General features: G+C 43.2%; 1 protein-coding gene across 3 annotated transcripts in view; it reads left to right on the forward strand.

Annotated features, from left to right (window-relative positions):
* The first annotated feature begins 298 nt into the window (after positions 1-298).
* The window catches only part of NT5DC1 (5'-nucleotidase domain containing 1), a 106,627-nt gene continuing 89,443 nt past the window's right edge, over positions 299-17,482 (forward strand). The window contains exons 1-6 of one of the 3 annotated variants that reach the window (XM_059700116.1): positions 299-497; positions 5,335-5,426; positions 7,144-7,215; positions 10,627-10,733; positions 14,476-14,555; positions 17,216-17,300. In XM_059700116.1, the coding sequence (XP_059556099.1) occupies positions 405-497; positions 5,335-5,426; positions 7,144-7,215; positions 10,627-10,733; positions 14,476-14,555; positions 17,216-17,300 (529 nt within the window). In that variant the 5' untranslated portion in view covers positions 299-404. The remainder of the gene's footprint in view (positions 498-5,334; positions 5,427-7,143; positions 7,216-10,626; positions 10,734-14,475; positions 14,556-17,215; positions 17,301-17,482) is intronic. The other 2 variants (XM_059700114.1, XM_059700115.1) reach the window with 2 other exon arrangements.

Below are 17,482 nucleotides of genomic sequence, written 5' to 3' on the forward strand. Positions count from 1 at the left end.
AGGAGCGGGCTTGCGGGATGAGCAGCGACAGACCGCACACCGGCCGCCGGGACGCAGGGGAGGCCGGACGCGCGAGGGGCGGGGCGGGGCGGGGGGAGCGCGGCCCGGGCGGGGAGGGGCGGGGCGGGCGGGGGGAGGCGCGGCCGGGGCGGGGGGAGCGCGGCCGGGGCGGAGAGGGGCGGGCCGGGGCGGGGGGAGGCGCGGCCGGGGCGGGGGGAGCGCGGCGGGGCGGTGCTTGCGGGCGCGGGAAGGGCTACGGGCCGCCTCGCCGCGTCCCGGGGCGGACGCAGCCCCGCCCCGCCGCGCTCCCCCCGCCCCGCCGCGTCCTGCCAGGTCCCGTCCCGCAGCGTCTGGCCGGCGAGCTCTCCGGCACCGAGGCGCCCTGCGGTCCTTCCCGCGCAGCCATGGCTCAGCACTTCTCCCTGGCCGCCTGCGACGTGGTCGGCTTCGACCTGGACCACACTCTGTGTCGCTACAACCTGCCCGAGAGCGCCCCGGTGAGTGGCGCGAGGGGTCGGGGCGCACGGAGCGCCGCCTCCATAGCTGCCGGGGCTGGAGTTTCCTCCCCGCGCGGGCGGCGAGCGCCGGGGCCCTGCCGTCGCCGCGCCTTTGCGCGGAAGCATCCCCGGGTCCCTCCGGGGCGGTGGGCACGGCTGCCGGTAGTCAAGTTAGAGAGAGGGTTCCGGAAGAAAAGGGGGGGAAGGAAGGACAAACGGTGCGCGATCGGGCAGGGGAAACAGTTCCTAGGGCAGAGGAAGGGCGGGGCTAGAGGAACTGGGGTGTCCTCTGCAGATCCCAGGCCTTGGGACTTGTCTGCAAGTCATTTTGGGCACCAGCAGCGCGCCGCCACCGCCGCCGCCACCCGGTTAAGGGCTTGGATCTTCCTCGGCAGCATTTTTCTTTTCGCACGTCCACGCGACCACCTGTCAGTTTTTAGCACCGCCGTCAGGGACAGATTGCGCATTGGAAGGAACATTAGCCAACAAGTCACTAAGGTATCTTAGCCCTAATTTTGCTTTCCACCAAGAGAAGAAAGTAACCATCGCACACCTACTACGTGCTCCATGCACCTTGAATAAGTTTAATCCTAACGACAGCCAGCGAAGTGTGGTCCTCACTGTGCTTTGGAAGGGAGGGGGAAGTGGAGTATGTGTGACTCCACACCTGTACCCTAATGCCCCCCAATTCCTTTGATTTTCACAAAACATTGTGAAAAACTAGCAGATATATATATATATTTTTTTTGGTGTTTTTTGTTCTTTGGTCAAAGATCTACACACCCAAACAGAAAAAAAATTAGTTAAGAGCACAGTGTTTCCAAGCACGGACTCTGCAGCCAGTCTGCCAGCTCCTCTGTTACTAGTTCTGCGTCTTAATCTGTGTCTATTCTCAGTTTCCCCATCTGTAAAATGGGACCAATAACTGGATGTACTTCACGAGGTTGTTACAAAGATGAGAAGGTGATAGATGTATAATGCTTAGAGCAGTGCTGGCATTCAGGTAAACTCCACTTGTCCGGCAAGTACAAGCGTTGCTTTTATGGTTACCACCCAAAGCACTTTAAAGCCTCACCCAGTTATGAGTAGAGCTCGAGGCCATTGGTGCAGACATCGTCCAGGCCCCACACTGTGGTGAGGTAAGTGTCCCAATAAGCAATGCAGGTACCCGTCAGAGGTCGGAAAGGAGCTGGAATCACTTGAGTTTTCTATGCACAGATGCTAAACAAAAATAGTGTGCTGTTCCTCTACTACACTTCTCTGCTTTCCCTCTGTATAGATGTTCCCTTACTTATATTGAGAGTTAAGAAAGCTTTTCTTTACTACTTGATTCTTTGTCCACTACTTCCTCTAGGTCTTCTTCTTTTTTTTAATATATATTTTTATTGATTTTATAGAGAGAGAGAGAGATAGAAACATCAATGATCGGCTGCCTCCTGTACACCCCCCACGGGGATCAAGCCCGTAACCCGGGCATGTGCCCTAATGGGGAATTGAACAGTAACCTCCTGGTTCATAGGTCGAGGCTCAATCTCTGAGCCTCACCAGCTAGGCCTCTAGGTCTTTGGTTCATATTTTTCTTCCCTCTGTGTCTTTAAAATCCCCTCCTGGCTCATATTTTCTGCATCTCCTCTGTAGTCACCTTCATATGGGAGAAATATTGTTAAAAACCACTGTCATGTTAGAGCCAAAATGATGCATGTGCGAGCGTAAGAGTTTAGAATATAAGATCCTTGAAGACAAGGATTGTTTACTACACGTATGTGATGCTTAAAGGTTGGGAACAGTCACCTAGTGTGCTTTGGAGCCTGTTGGGTTTAGAAATCTTCCATGAAGGGCCTGCCGTGGGCTGAACACTGTAGTGGAGTTGGGGATACACAGGTAACACTCAGGCCTTCAGTGGCCTTCCAGTGAGCTGAGTGCTGAAAGGTTGGTTGGGGTCCCCTGTGGCGAGGGGTTTCGGAGGCAAAGGGTCCCCTGCTTTCCTCAGCACCAGTGTTCTCTGCTTCTCCCTGCACGTTGACCCCATTGTCTCCTGTTACAGAAGTGTCTCCTCTGGGAGGGAAGAAACAGCTATGGGTGCCCGTGTTGGCAGCCTGAGAAAGGGCTCCTTGTCTTAGGAAGGAGCCTGACCTCATTGGAAGCATGTTAGTCGTCAGTATTGCCACGGGGGTGAGAAGCGCTGTCCAAAACGGGATAAAGTGCCTTGACCAGAGGCAAGTCTAGCATCCCCAGGTCCCATCCGGTGGGTGCAGTGGGCACGGGCTGGTAGAGCCCAGCCGGTAGTCAAGTTTGAGAGAGGGTTACGGAAGAAAAGGGGGGAGGGAAGGACAAATTGTGCACGATCGGGCAGGGGCAACAGTTCCTAGGGCAGAAGTATGATTTACTTTGGTCCACTGAAACTGACCAAGGTGGGAGGATGTATACCTTGAAAATGGGCGAATGCTATAAGTCAGGGCCCTTTTTTAAAACCGCTACGTGACTGATAAGAAGAGCAATACCTAAGTTGAATTTACTTGTATGCCAGGCACAGCTCTAAGCTCTTTACATCCGTTAATCCCATGGCACTGGTTTCTTGCAGGCAGGATCATGTGTGTGTGTGTGTGTTTTATGGTCCTTAGTATGTTGCACTTCAGAATGACTCAGTACATGTGCGTTGATATTTTGGAATGATTGAATAAAAATCTATAAAGCAGGTAAAGGAGGAGTGTTCAGTCATCTGCGGGCTTCAGGAATCCCACTCTGTCCAAAGGCTTGGAATTTCTGGGTGGTTTTAAGAACCATCACCTGTAGTTGTGAATCACCAACAGGGTGGAGAACTGTTGATCCGTAGTGTTGACGTAACGTGTGTCGATTTACAGTTGACCTGGATAAAGGCCACATCGCCTGGCATGGGGGTGCATTTGAAGTGCCTTTATTAGCTTTGCCACACTGAGCAGCTCTATTTGACCAGGAGCCTTTGCTCTCCCCGTGCTCATTTCCTGACACTCACACCTTAGCCCCTAACTTCAGCCACGTACCCGCTGAACATGTCCCCTCCCCTCTGGGTTCACCCACCTGAGTGCTCCTCTTGCAGATGCCGGTGAAAGCATCACTGAGGGAGGTCTTCTCCCTCTCCTTTGCCTGTCTGTCCTTGCTTCCCCCGCGCCATCCCATGCTGACAAACGTGTCTTGGCTTAGCATCTGCAGAGGAGGGTCAGGCCGCTCAGTGTGGGCCAGACACACGGCTGAGTCCGGACCCCCGACCACAGTCTGCCTCAGGCTCAAGTGCATGTGATGCTGGCCCAAGAACACTCTGGAGGAGAATGGGTTGGGGCTGGTGTAGACCTCCATCCACCCTTTGCCTGCTTTCTGTTTGGTATGCACAGTTCTTGGAAAATTGAGCCAGCTCTTTAAAGACAAAACAGATATTTCACTCCAAAAGCTGGGATTTCGTTGTTGGTGAGAAGTCAGATCTGTTAACGACCAGCAAAGCATTTTTGTTGCTTTGCTGCTTTGTGGAGGCTTCTGTTGCTCTTTTTCCTGTTTTTCTTATGGTGGAAAAATGAGAGGTATTTCCTGTACCTGGTGGAGGTTGCAGATTCCTCCTCGGGAATCACCTGCCTGGTGCCCATGTGTATTTCTCTTTGAGACGCCTTTGTGTCAAATTACAAGACTGAAACAATTAGGTAACCCATTTGATGTCCTGTATTCAAGAGAAAACAATCCATGGGTTGGGGTACAGTGCTCCCAGCAGTGGACCGCTCCCCCAGAAGGGTTTTGGGCAAGAGTGAGCTGAGAGAGCATTAGAGGAGGCAACACAGAAACAGAACATGACTGGCCAGGAGGTCAGGGATTCCTGACAGGTAAGGTAAGCTAAACCGGAGTTGGAGGATTGCGATTGGTATATGCTGGTTTCCTTACAGGTGTGTTCCCGTAAGTGCAGGCTGAGCAACGCTATTATAGGTGAGCTGTAGACAAAGCTCTGGGTGGTTTTTCTTTACTACTTGATTCTTTGGCCACTACTTCTTCTAAGTCTTTCTTTTCTTTTTTCTTTTTTTGGCTCTAACATGACAGTGGTTTTTAACAATATTTCTTCCAAAAGAAGGTGACTACAGAGGAGAAGCAGAGAACACTTAGCTTTAGCTTTGTGACGTGGGCTGGGCCACTGGGGCAACCTCCACTTCGTGGCCCTGATACAAGAATTAACTTTACCACCGGAGGTGGGGCCTTTCGGCAAGGCTGGACCAAGCATAGATGTGATCATAAAGCGGTCAATATGTTCATTGTCTCCGTCATGTGTTGAATAAGTTTACAAAGCTTTGCCAAGTCTTTTTTTTTTAATTGATTTTTTACAGAGAAGAAGGGAGAGGGATAGAGAGTCAGAAACATCGATGAGAGAGAAACATCGATCAGCTGCCTCCTGCATACTCCCTACTGGGGATGTGCCTGCAACCAAGTCACATGCCCTTGACCGGAATCGAACCTGGGGCCCTTCAGTCCACAGGCCGACGCTCTATCCACTGAGCCAAACTGGTCAGGGCGCTTTGCCAAGTCCTAATGATCTCCATTCCCTTGGAATTCAGGAGAAAGATGAGTAATTGTCCTTGGTTGTATAATTGTATACTGATGATGGTACAATTTTGGAGGAAAAAAAAAGACACTACAGGTACTAGGGGGTTCGTAGGGGTGGTTTAATGGCTTGTGAAGGGCATTAAACTGAAGAGCCTTATAATTAAGATCTTCCCTTCCCCCACTGCCCCGTGAGTGATTCCATCCGGTCTTCAGGTCTGTGAAATTCAGAATGAATAGTGAATTTTATATTTAACCTCTCTTTTTTCTTTCCCTTTGTCTACAGCTCATTTATGATAGCTTTGCTCAGTTCCTGGTCAAGGAGAAAGGATATGACAAGGAATTGCTCACTGTGACTCCGGAGGACTGGGACTTCTGGTAGGTCCTTGTTTTCAAGGTTTGCACATCCCTTCTGATTTCTAATTGTTGCTGATAAGCCTTTAATGCCTCCTCTTCTATGGAGGCAGAAAGTGAAATGTGAAATTGAGTCACAGGACAAGATGCCTTCTCTACTAAAAAATTTTATGTTTAATGAATGAATGTCCTTTCTACTTTAAGTTTAGACTCAAATATGAAAACAAGCCAAGAGGGCATGTGACTAATGTGGATATTTTCACATGGTTAAATTTGTCATTATTAAGAGTTTTGGAGGTTTTAAGAGCTATCTCTGAAATTTTATCTTTAAAAAAGTTTTGTTTTATTGCTCTTCAAATACAGAAGTATAGCAGAAGAAGAGTCATGTTTTGGATAAGTATCTGAATTAGGACATTTGGTTTTTCTGTAATTGGACAGACATTCCTTTGTCTAAGACTCTTATTCCCTTTCTGGGTTAGGATTCTCAAGCTTCCTTTGTCTTTCTTCCTCATTTAGATGACAAAACCAAACGATAATCCTGTTAGACCACTTTACATTGTTTAGTTGAAAATTAATAATAATCCTAAAACACGTGAAAAATCCTAAAGCAACGGTGTTCCTCCGTTATGCATTCCTCCAATGTTTGGTTAGCCCTTTGTTATTCAAACTCTTTTGTAAAGGAGAAGCAGAAACATTTTACTATATGAATCTGCTGACTCTGGAAATTTTACTATGGACCAAAGTAAATCATACTTCTAAAGTACCTGCCATTTTTTGTTTAATTCCCTTGGTATTTATTGGCTATTATAACTCCTTGCTTTTATTATTTATAATAATGCATCTGTATCCATTTTTCTCCCCAAACTTAATATTTGACTTTCTTTTAGTTGTTTTCAATAATATACCTTGCCCAAAAGACCAGTTTTATAATCTGACCTAAATTAAGGCAAATTCTAAAGAGTAAGGAAAAACTCTGGCTAAGATCTGAACTTGCAGAATATGAATGTGTGTGTGTGTGTGTGTGTGTGTGTGTGTTATTTAATAAAAACATTTTCACTTTTAAAAAAATCCTCACCCAAGGATGTGTTTTTCATTGATTTTTCTTTAAGAGAGAAAGGAATGGGGGAGGGGGGGGAGAGAGAGAGAGAGAGAGAGAGAGAGAGAGAGAGAGAGAGAGAGAGAGAAAGAGAGAAAGAAAGAAAGAAAGAAAGAAAGAAAGAAAGAAAGAAAGAAAGAAAGAAAGAAAGAAAGAAAGAAAGATGTGAGAGAGAAACATGGATCGGTTGCCTCCCAGACACTCCCCAATTGGGAATCAAATCCACAACCTAAGTATCTGCCCTGACCAGGATTTGAACTTACAACCTTTTAGTGTTCAGGACAATGCTCCAACCAACTGAGCCACCGAGCCAGGGCACCATTTTCACTTTTTAACAGAGATATGCAATGAGGTTCATTTTTGCTTCTCTTTGAGTTTGTATTTCTCTTTTTAAAAGTTTAAGAATTTTAGAAAGTAAACATGCTGTCCTTCATTTGTTCACATAACAGTTTTCTTTATATACTTTCTCTGTGGATGATATTTAATTTTAGAGTTCTTGGATATTCTTAACTGTATGATTAACGTATCATTCCCCTGGATGGGAGAATGCCTTTTTTGCATTGTGACTTTTTGAACATATAAATTATTATCTTTTGAGTTAGGTAAATGCATGAATTGATTGAGAATCAAACATTTCTGTTTTAGTTGCAAGGGCTTGGCCTTGGATCTGGAAGATGGAAACTTCATTAAACTTGCAGATAATGGCACGGTCCTCAGGTAATAAAATGTAGTTGTGAAGTCAAGACTTTACTCTTTTCAGGACACTTATTACTCTGTAATATTTTATTGTTAAGGTATATATATATATATATATATATATATATATATATATATATATATGGCTAATATGCTTAGTGTCCATCTGGGTAATGGCGTCACATAGCAACGCCCGGCTTCCTCTCCCTAGCGACTAGCCTCCTTGGAGTTTCTTCAGCCCAGGAACACAGGCGGAAACATTTTACACTTTAACCAAATGTCTGTGAAGCGTTTTCCCGTGCCTCATCTCATTTGATCCTCACAGAAGTCCTGGAGTAGGTAGATAGGAGACTTGGTGGAATCCTATTTTCTTTTCATTAGCCGGAAAACGGAGATTTAGAAACTTGACCCAACTGAAAAGAAGCAAGAAATAGTGGACCTTGAAAATGACTTCAGATTTTCTTACTGCGCAGAATATAGTCAAACACTGCTGCAGTTAAATATTTCACCCTTTGTTCTCCCTGCGGTATCTACAGTAATAATTTGCTTCATGTTGATATTTACTGCTGTGTTGCTGACAATTACCTGAAAGAGAAGTTGGGGTGCTTCACTGGGCTGGAAAAAGTTTAGCTAAGTCAGAAAGCAGGTCTGATTAAGCAAGTTTTTTCTGTATCTATAAAAGGCTAAGTTGACTCGCGCATGCATGATACATATAAAGCTCTCACTGGCACCAATCGCATGCGTGTGTTTTGATCTGTTATTGTTGATTGTGAATTTGGTTGACATTTCTATTATAGAGAAAAGGTGAATAGCAATATTAAAATATTTCTTCTAATTAATTTCCTTCCAGTATGCACAAATTCATGCACCGGGCCACTAGTACTTAAATAAGATCATTATTTTAGTCAGATGATAGAATCTCAATGATGGTGAACCTATGACACGTGTGTCAGAGGTGACACGCGAACTCATTTTTTTGGTTGATTTTTCTTTGTTAAATGGCATTTGAATATATAAAATAAATATCAAAAATATAAGTCTTTGTTTAACTATGGTTGCAAATATCAAAAAATTTCTATATGTGACACGGCACCAGAGTTAAGTTAGGGTTTTTCAAAATGCTGACACGCCGAGCTCAAAATGTTCGCCATCACTGTGATAGATCATCTGTGTGCCTGCATATCTTTGTATGAATCCTTTGAGCCATTTAAATAACAAATCTGAGCATTAGGCTTCGACATCTAGTTTCTTTAAATTTAGCTCATTAGAAATACTTGCAGGAAATACAGGAGAATGTTAATAACTTGCTTCCCGTCATTGCCCACCCTTACTGCAAAGGCGCTTGGGAATTACATTATGTTAGGTGGGTACATAGGTACCTGGAATAAAGTAGGACTTATTTTTATTAAGGTCGAAGGACAGAATGGATATGGGATAGGAGTTTATGGTCTGCGCACACTTCTCTTCCTCCATTTATCCAAATTTGCCCCCATCATGCAGGATTCTGTGGTACCCCAGCTCCTTCTGGAAGGTTTTTCAGACTGTTCAAATCTTCCTCAGTCTCTCCTGCACTCACTGCTGCCTCCCTTCCCTTCCCTCCTTTCAGGGTGAGCCCAACCCTTTGAGTGTTGGTAAAAGTAGGGCATGCATTTGAGAAGCAGTTGCTGTCACTGCTCAGAGCCTTACAGAGGGATCACGGAGTGAGCATCTATCTTTCCCCCAATGCTGATAGTACAGTATGTCAGCATGGCCATGCAGCTGTGCGATTTACTATCCTATATAATAAAAGCCTAATATGCTAAGTGTCTGACTGTTCAACCATTTGAGCAGTTACTATGACATGCACTGACCACCAGGGGGCAGATGCTCTGACCGGTACATTAGCTTGCTGCTGGGGTCTGGCCAATCAGGACTGGGTGAGATGGGCTGGACACGCCCTGGAGCCCTCCTGTGGTCCCTTCCAGGCCCTGATCGTGCACTAGTGGGGTCCCTCAGCCTAGCCTGTGCCCTCTTGCAATCCGTGCACTGGGCCTCTAGTTTATACTAAGAGTCCAAGGAGAGGGTGCTCAGAGCAGGTTACTTCTTATACATACTCTCCCTTTTGATATATCATATTTTTTTACACATTACAAATTCTTGCTCTCCCCCAACTTTCCCTTAAGGTGCCTCTAGCTACAGCTGTTGGTGTGGCCCCACTTCTGATTATTTTGTTATTCATTTGCATGTTTTCCCTTGGGCAACAGAGATAGAGTGTATGTATGCATGTATCTATATCTATATTTACATACATACACACAGTGTAGCTTTGACTTTGACCTTTAACTTTGCTATCATTTTAGCACAATGTACTTGTCTATCTCAAATCCTGGAGTTAAAGAATGGAAAGCATCCATAGTTTTGCTTCTTTCTTTCATTGTTATGTCAGTTCATCTCCCCTCGCCACACCCCTCCTGCAAGTCTGACCCTCTCCATTCAAGTTCTAGCTACCCTGCAGCTTCTCCTGAACTGAGCTTTTCTCCTTGATGCCTGCTTCCGTTGAATATAGGAGCTTCCTTGTCTTATCATAGTTCCCACTCAGGATTCTCCCATCGCTACATACCACTTTCTAGAACATTAACCTCCTTACAAAAAGGAACCTATTTGTGATTTTTCCACCGTTTCTTTTCTCCTTAATTTTGCTTTGCTATCATAACCCCAAGCAAAGAAAAAATGATACTCTCTAGCATTATCATGTCTTATAATAAACTACATAAAATAACAGCTGTTTCTCTATAGGCTAAGAGGCTTTCCTCCGGACCAACTGATGCAAGGGCAATATTGTGAGCACAGGAAATAGCTACATCCTGTCTTGCTGGTCCAAGTTTTGTCACATTTATCTTACTGCCACCCATTGTATTTTTAGCTACGTTATGTCCTTGAATGGGCAGGATGCTCGCTCATCTTCACAGTCTCCTGTGCCCACCAGCTGGCCACCCCCAGGTGCCAGGCTCCTCCCCCCTCTCCTGTGGACCTGGTGCAGCTCGCACGCTAACTCTCCTACCTGCTGCTTTTTCTCTCCTGCTCCCTGACCCAGTCCACACAGTTGTTTTTGAATTGTTCCAGTTAGGCTCATCTTATCTTCACAGTTACATGACCGTTTCTTAGGAAAGGGTCGTGTCATATTCCTTCCAGAGAGATTATAGGTTATAGTTTCTATGTTATAGGTCCACTTTGTGAGCTGCTACTGATCACTTGCTTGTTGGTGGATGAATGAAGAGCTAGAGCTGTCAAGAGAAATGCCTTACAGATTCCTAAATGGGGAAGTCATCCAATTGAAAACAGAAACAAATAAAACTTTTGTTAACTTTAGAAGGGATCCACAATAGCAAGGCTGGAGGGAGGGGTGTTCAAGGGAGCCATTGACGAGCAGTGTCCCTCATCTCCCCCAACCAGGGCTAGCCACGGCACCAGGATGCTGGCCCCCGAGGAGCTGGCCAAGGAGTACAGCGGGAGGGAGTGGAAGTACTTCATGTCTGACACTGGGATGGCTTTCCGATCAGGTATGTCTCACGTGGACAGCACTGCCATCCCCTCTCCTTTTCTTTTGGACCCTGAACCTGCTTCATGAGGACATGAAGAAGGCCTTTGTCGTGTCCTGCTAGGCATGACGCACAAGGAAGCAACTGCGGTTTTATAGAAATAGGATGTATTTTTCTTCCACGTCTGTCTGATTTTTCTTTAGCAGTTGGTTCTATGTTAATTAAGGTTTTGTTGATACTCCTTTTCTAGCACTTGTTCTAGAGGAAAAAGAATAGCACTTAGGAGTAATACATCCCTTAGCAATCTGTATTTTTATCAGTTTGTTATGGGCTCAAGCCTTACTTTTATTTCTCCATTCTCACTTCTTTCTCTTTTCTAAAATTTTCCTTCAGTTTTTAAAAAAATATATCAGAGAGAAAGGGAGAAGGTGAGAGAGATAGAAACATCAATGATGAGAGAGAATCGTTGATCAGCTGCCTCCTGCATGCCCCACCCTGGGTTTCGAGCCCGCAACCCCAGGCATGTGCCCTAACCAGGAATCGAACCATGATTTGGTTCATAGGTTGACGCTCAACTACTGAGCCGTGCTAGCCGGGCTAGAGTTTTCCTTCTTACTGCCAGTTCTAGTCTCTTTTCCCTTCATCTTTTCTTTTTCTTTATTTTAAATGATTGTATGCATTTTTTTCCCAGTCTTTAAAGAGCTTCACCATGGGTACACATGAAAAGATTTTTCAGAAATTTTTTACAGACATCGGTGTGCATAAAGTAAAACATTGTTATAACCAGACCTTACTAAAAGTCATGATTACTGGTTTTTCATTTTTCCTAATTTTTTTTTTGCCATTTTCTCCTACACTACAGTTTTGAAATGCATCTGTTCTCTTTTAGAAAATGTAATAACCTGGAAATAGTCCTTATCTTGATTGTATTTCCTTTCTTTGTTACATTTGCAGTCTTTTGAGAGCTTTGTTTTTGTGGAGAGATGAAAATTGCAGGAAGTATGAGTATTCTTGATAAAGTAAGTTGATAGGCAATGCCGAGACTTCCCATTGGGGTTAGAGTTAGGCATAGAATGCTTTCGCACATGTCAGCTCAGAATAACTAGCGGAAGTTAAATGGGCAGATAGCCTTTTAGCCAAGGGGGGATGGAGAATTGTTGTCTCTCCAGGTACAGGTGGTGGTAAATAACCCAGAGAAGCGAGGCACACAGCTAAGTTCTGACATCCATTCAGTAACGGGGAGTGTTTTAAAGAATAAAGTATTTCCCAGCTGCCAAAGGACATTCGCCCACTCTGAGCCAGCTGTGTACTCACCGCTCCGCCCGTTCTCCAGGGGGAACCAGCAGCTTCTTCTGGTGCTGAATTTGCCCAGGAGCCGCTGAGGATGGCCTGGAAGGTTATCTGCTCTTCATTGGGTTGGTTAGGGAACTGTTTTCACTCCAGGTGCCTGGTGGTCGGGCGGTGACATAACAGAGGCCTGTTGTTTCTACAAAATACTAAGAAGCTAATGCTTTTAAGAAACAATACTAACCCAGCCGGTTTGGCCCAGTGGATAGAGCGTCGGCCCACAGACTGAAGGGTCCCGGGTTCAAATCCAGTCAAGGGCATGTGCCTTGGTTGCAGGCTTGATCCTGGCCCTGGTCAGGTGCATTCGGGAGGCAACCAATCGATGTTTCTCTGTGTCTCTCCCCCTCCCTTCCACTCTCTTTAGAAATCAATGGAAAAATATACTCTTATTTTTTTAGTGTAGAGATATATAAAAGAAGAAAAATGGCCTGTGGTTCTACAACCCAGTTAAACATTATTTACATTAAAAAAAACAACAACAATGTGATCATATGCTTAGGAGATTTAAAAAGTATAGAAAGGAATAACATGAAGAGAAATTATGTCCAACCCCTGCCCCTCAAAATTCCCCTTTCCCAAAGCTTATTTTTTAAAAATTATACCACAGGGATCATACATTTTCTGTACTTTGCTCTTTGTAGCTTACATCTTAGTGATCCTGTCACATCAGCACACACACGGATGTACCTCATTCTTTTTTTTTTTTAATATATTTTATTGATTTTTCACAGAGAGGAAGGGAGAGAGATAGAGAGCTAGAAACATCGACGAGAGAGAAACATCGATCAGCTGCCTCCTGCACATCTACTGGGGATATGCCCGCAACCCAGGCACATGCCCTTGACCAGAATCGAACCTGGGACCCTTCAGTCCACAGGTCGACGCTCCATCCACTGAGCCAAACCGGTTTCGGCTACCTCATTCTTTTAAAATCTGGCATCCAGGGCCTGAATCACGATTTATTTTATCAGTCCCCTGATGGGGGACATGGACGTGTGTCTGATGTTCGGCCATTACAGACAAGCCTGCAGTCACATTTTTCATACGTGTACAGTTTTCAGTTTTGTAAGTACATCCAGGGTGAACTCCTAGAAGTACAGATGCTCTAAGGATATGCAGGTTTAAAATGTTGATTAATATGGCCCAATAGCATGTTTCTTTACATGCCCTTTCTTTGTATATTGAGTCCATTTATCTCCGAGTTAAATAGAGAGTTGTGAAGTGCTTTCCCTACCAGTATATTTAGGGCATTTCAAGCACTAATGTTTTCTTATAATCCCTTTCCAGGATGTTGGCATAAGGATGGTTTTCCTTACCAACCGATTACCAGAGACCAAGTTCTTTTGAGCTTTTCTCCCACAAACGGGTAGATTATGTGGAAACAGCTTGGTGTAGTGGCAATCATAAGGAACCAGGCCTGGATCATATTGACTGTTACTTGCTGGATAAAGAGATCTAGTCAATTCCTAAGCCACTGTTAACATCACTTTCCTCATTTTTAAATGGAGATTTCACTCATCTGCGGAAGTGAGACTTAGGATAACATAAATTGTTCTCTTCCCCTCAGTGGTTTCACTCATGCGCCTGTGTTCCATGATCACTGAAAGTGTGTAGTTTGCAAAGAGAACAGTATTGGCAGTGGATTCTTGGGGAAAGGTATTTCTGTGTACAGAGCTTAATGGTTAAGGGACTCGGTCTTGATTCAGAGGCTTGCTTTCTTGAGCTCACCAACCACTTCATTCCCAGTGAGCCGTCTGTTCTGTCAGCAGGTGGAGGGTGACGCCTTCATACAGTACAGTCTCAGGGCTTTGGTGCTGGGAGAAGCATTGACAGCAGCCTGGCCCAGTTAATAGGTCAAGGCTGACTAAGCCTCACTATGCACACAGGCCAGCCCATGGTTGACAGCTGAGTGACATCAGCCCCTGGCCTTGTGGGTGGAAGTCAGTGAGCCCTTCTCATTAAACTCCTGAGTTGTTTATTAGACTCCAAACAAGACACATCAATATTCAACTCATAAACTGAATTTCATCTCTTAATGCCCACCAAGGGAGAGGAAGGGGATGGAAAAAAGGAGTATACACCTGGCAATGATGCTCTAAGGATACACAGGTTTATGGTGCTTAGGACAGCTAGCCATCAGGATCAGCAGGTCACTCTGGTGCCACAGGCAAGAAATAAGATAATGTACAGGGTAATGAACTTTGCCCACTGTCTGGTTGGGGGGCCCTGGAATATGGTGTGGTACAGAATAGGAGAGCGGGGGCAGAAATGTATGTGGGATATCATCTTCCTTTTCCTCTAGATTTCTGGCAAAGCCCTTCCTAACCTTTCTTAAGAATAAAAAATAGTCTGAGATGTTCCCTCTAATAATTTCAGCATGAATTTGTTTCCAGTTTAAAATTTTGTTCTTTTTCAGGAAAGTATTATTTTTATGATAACTACTTTGACCTGCCAGGAGCTCTTCTGTGTGCCAGAGTGGTGGACTCTTTAACAAAGGTGAAAACTTTTTTTTTTCATATTTTAGAAAACTGTGATGTACATATAAACCAGTATATGTCTTTTGAGTGGAGATTTTACTCAATTTCCTCTTTGTGGTTTCAGAGGAGACTGAGGAAGAAACACAGAGAATCTGGCCAAAATGTTTTTGGAAAGTTAAATAAGCAGTGACCATTTTTCCCCACAGGGAGGATAAATCTGTTCTCCAGCAGGGGGTGCAAAAGTCTAGGGAAAAATACAGAACTTGGCATCTGCATACATTCTTACTGGGCAGGTTATGGTGGTTGACATGCCCCACGCATATAATTTTTTAGTAAAAGGTTTATCTTGGCCTTAAGCAAGCCCTGTCTATTGTTTCTGTGCATCTAGGTTAACACACCTTTGAAATAAACTGTAGCCACCCTTAAGAGAGCACATGACCTTGTTAACTACCCTGTAATCCAGTCCCCACCTTGCTTTCTCCCAACTCCATGTAATCTTCCTTGTTTCCTCATTAATTTCAAATGCATTAAAGAAGTTGCAAAACTCCATTCTCCAGAGCATTGGAGATCTTGTTCCCCCATATGTCATCAATTTGGCTCGAACTCTCATAAAAAATTTCTACAGGTTTAAACATTCTTACATAGACATCTTCAAGTCTACAGTGTGGCTTTAACTCTGCATTTTCTACTGATTGGTCCCATGTGCCAGCAAAAAAAAAAAAAAAAAAAAAAAAAAAAATGGTGCCTATTCCTTGTCTCAGTTTTCTGTGGCTCAGGTCACACACACCCATTTTAGATTTCATATTTTGAGGGGTGGATCAGAAACAATGCGTATTGACTATTTGCTTCTTCAGATAATATAGTCTCGTTTTGGAATAGAAGCTCACTGCTTTTAAATGAAACAAAAGAATAGAATAGGAGTGTTTTATTTTGCTTTCAACTTCTAGAATCGACAAGGGAAATAACACAAAAAGAAAATATGCAAAATTATTGATTAATGTCAGTTCAGTAAATGCTTACTTGCTTTTTTAAAGCAATAAAAAAAAGAACTTGCATCTGGAAAAATATTTTCTTTGTTGTACTACCAATAAAAAAGTAAAGGTAATTAAGAAAATTCGACATGTCCTTAAGCATTCTAAATAATGTAAAATGAGAGAACATGAGATGAAATTTTAAAATGAATCATTTTGAGCATAGTTTAATGCATATACACTTTTTTGTAATGTGTATCAAAATTAAATAGATTTCTAGTTATATCAGTTTTTTGTTTTTTTAAAAAATTTTTTTAAAATATATTTTATTGATTTTTTTTCAATATATTTTATTGATATTTTTACAGAGAAGAAGGGAGAGGGATAGAGAGTTAGAAACATCGATGAGAGAGAAACATCGATCAGCCGCCTCTTGCACATCTCCTACTGGGGATATGCCCGCAACCAAGGAACATGCCCTTGACCGGAATCAAACCTGGGACCTTTTAGTCCGCAGGCCGACGCTCTATCCCCTGAGCCAAACCGGTTTCGGCATAGTTATATCAGTTTATACTTAGAATTTAAGACCTATGAACATAAACTGGCTTTATGTCAGAATCACTTTCCTTTTTGCATACGTTATCTTTTAAAATCACAGTGATCATGTTTATTTTAGAACACAGGTAATGGTTTATTTTTTACTCAGAATTACTGTCGTGTGTTTATGACAGTTTCTGTAGAGCATTAGTTCTGGTATGTTTGTAGAAATTGTTATTGAGAGGAAATAGAGACAGTTTCTCATTTCATAGTGACTACCAGCAAATGTATCAGTCTTTAAATGTTTTGGAGTTTTTATAATAAATACAAATATCTAGTAGTTGGTCTTCGTTTAGATGGAAACACTGCTTAATATTTCCAAGGGAGCAAATGGTTGTAGGGTTGTGTGTTTCAATGTAATGTTTACTTGCTTTCTGGTTTAAAAAAGTCTTAATAAAAATGATTCACGGCCCTGACCAGTTTGGCTCAGCGGATAGAGCATGGGCCTGCGACTCAAGGGTCCCAGGTTCGATTCCGGTCAGGGGCATGTACCTTGGTTGCGGGCACATCCCCAGTGGGGAGTGTGCAGGAGGCAGCTGATCGATGTTTCTCTCTCATCGATGTTTCTAACTCTCTATCCCTCTCCCTTCCTCTCTGTGAAAGATCAATAAAATATATTTTTTTAAAAATGATTTACATTCTGGACTTGGAATCTCCTTCATGCCTCCTACAGAGACTTGCTGCTCTTTCATATTGAAATTCAGGTACATGTGCACTGAATTCTAAAGTAACCAGGTTTATGGTTTCAGGTTTCATAGCCCCATTGATGCCATTGTACACAGAGTAACACATTCTGTCTCAGAGGCTATAAATTTACTCCCGTGTTTAAAATATCCTGTAATTTCCATGCTTTCTAATGAGTGGAAATTTTTACTTGATTTCGGTTATATGAGTTATATTAATATAGTTGTGTGTGTGTATACACATCTTTGTAGCAATAATTTTCATGGATGATTTTTAAGAATGATAAGTTTATTAACCCAGTATGTTTTCTGAAAATAAGTCCCTATTTTCGAATACAGTAATATTGTAATTGTTTGCCAAGTATTTTCTATTATGCGTAAAAAAGAATTATTGGATATGTTACATTTGGATTTTTTTTTTTTTTTAGAAGAACAATGGTCAGAAAACATTTGATTTTTGGAAGGATATAGTTGCTGGTATTCAACACAATTATAAGATGTCAGCTTTTAGGGGTGAGTAATGTGAATACTTTCTAATAGATGTTAAATGCTATGCGTTTAGTGAATTACTTAGACATTACCTAATCTGCTGCGTTCTTTAATTGGGACTTAATTTGATCCTAAATATCACTATAAAGTTTGTACCATTTAAAAGGTCCTTTTGTTTATACCTGTCTCATGGCCATAATTGCCAA

Source organism: Myotis daubentonii, chromosome 6 (genome assembly GCF_963259705.1).
Source record: "Myotis daubentonii chromosome 6, mMyoDau2.1, whole genome shotgun sequence".
NCBI lineage: Eukaryota > Metazoa > Chordata > Mammalia > Chiroptera > Vespertilionidae > Myotis > Myotis daubentonii.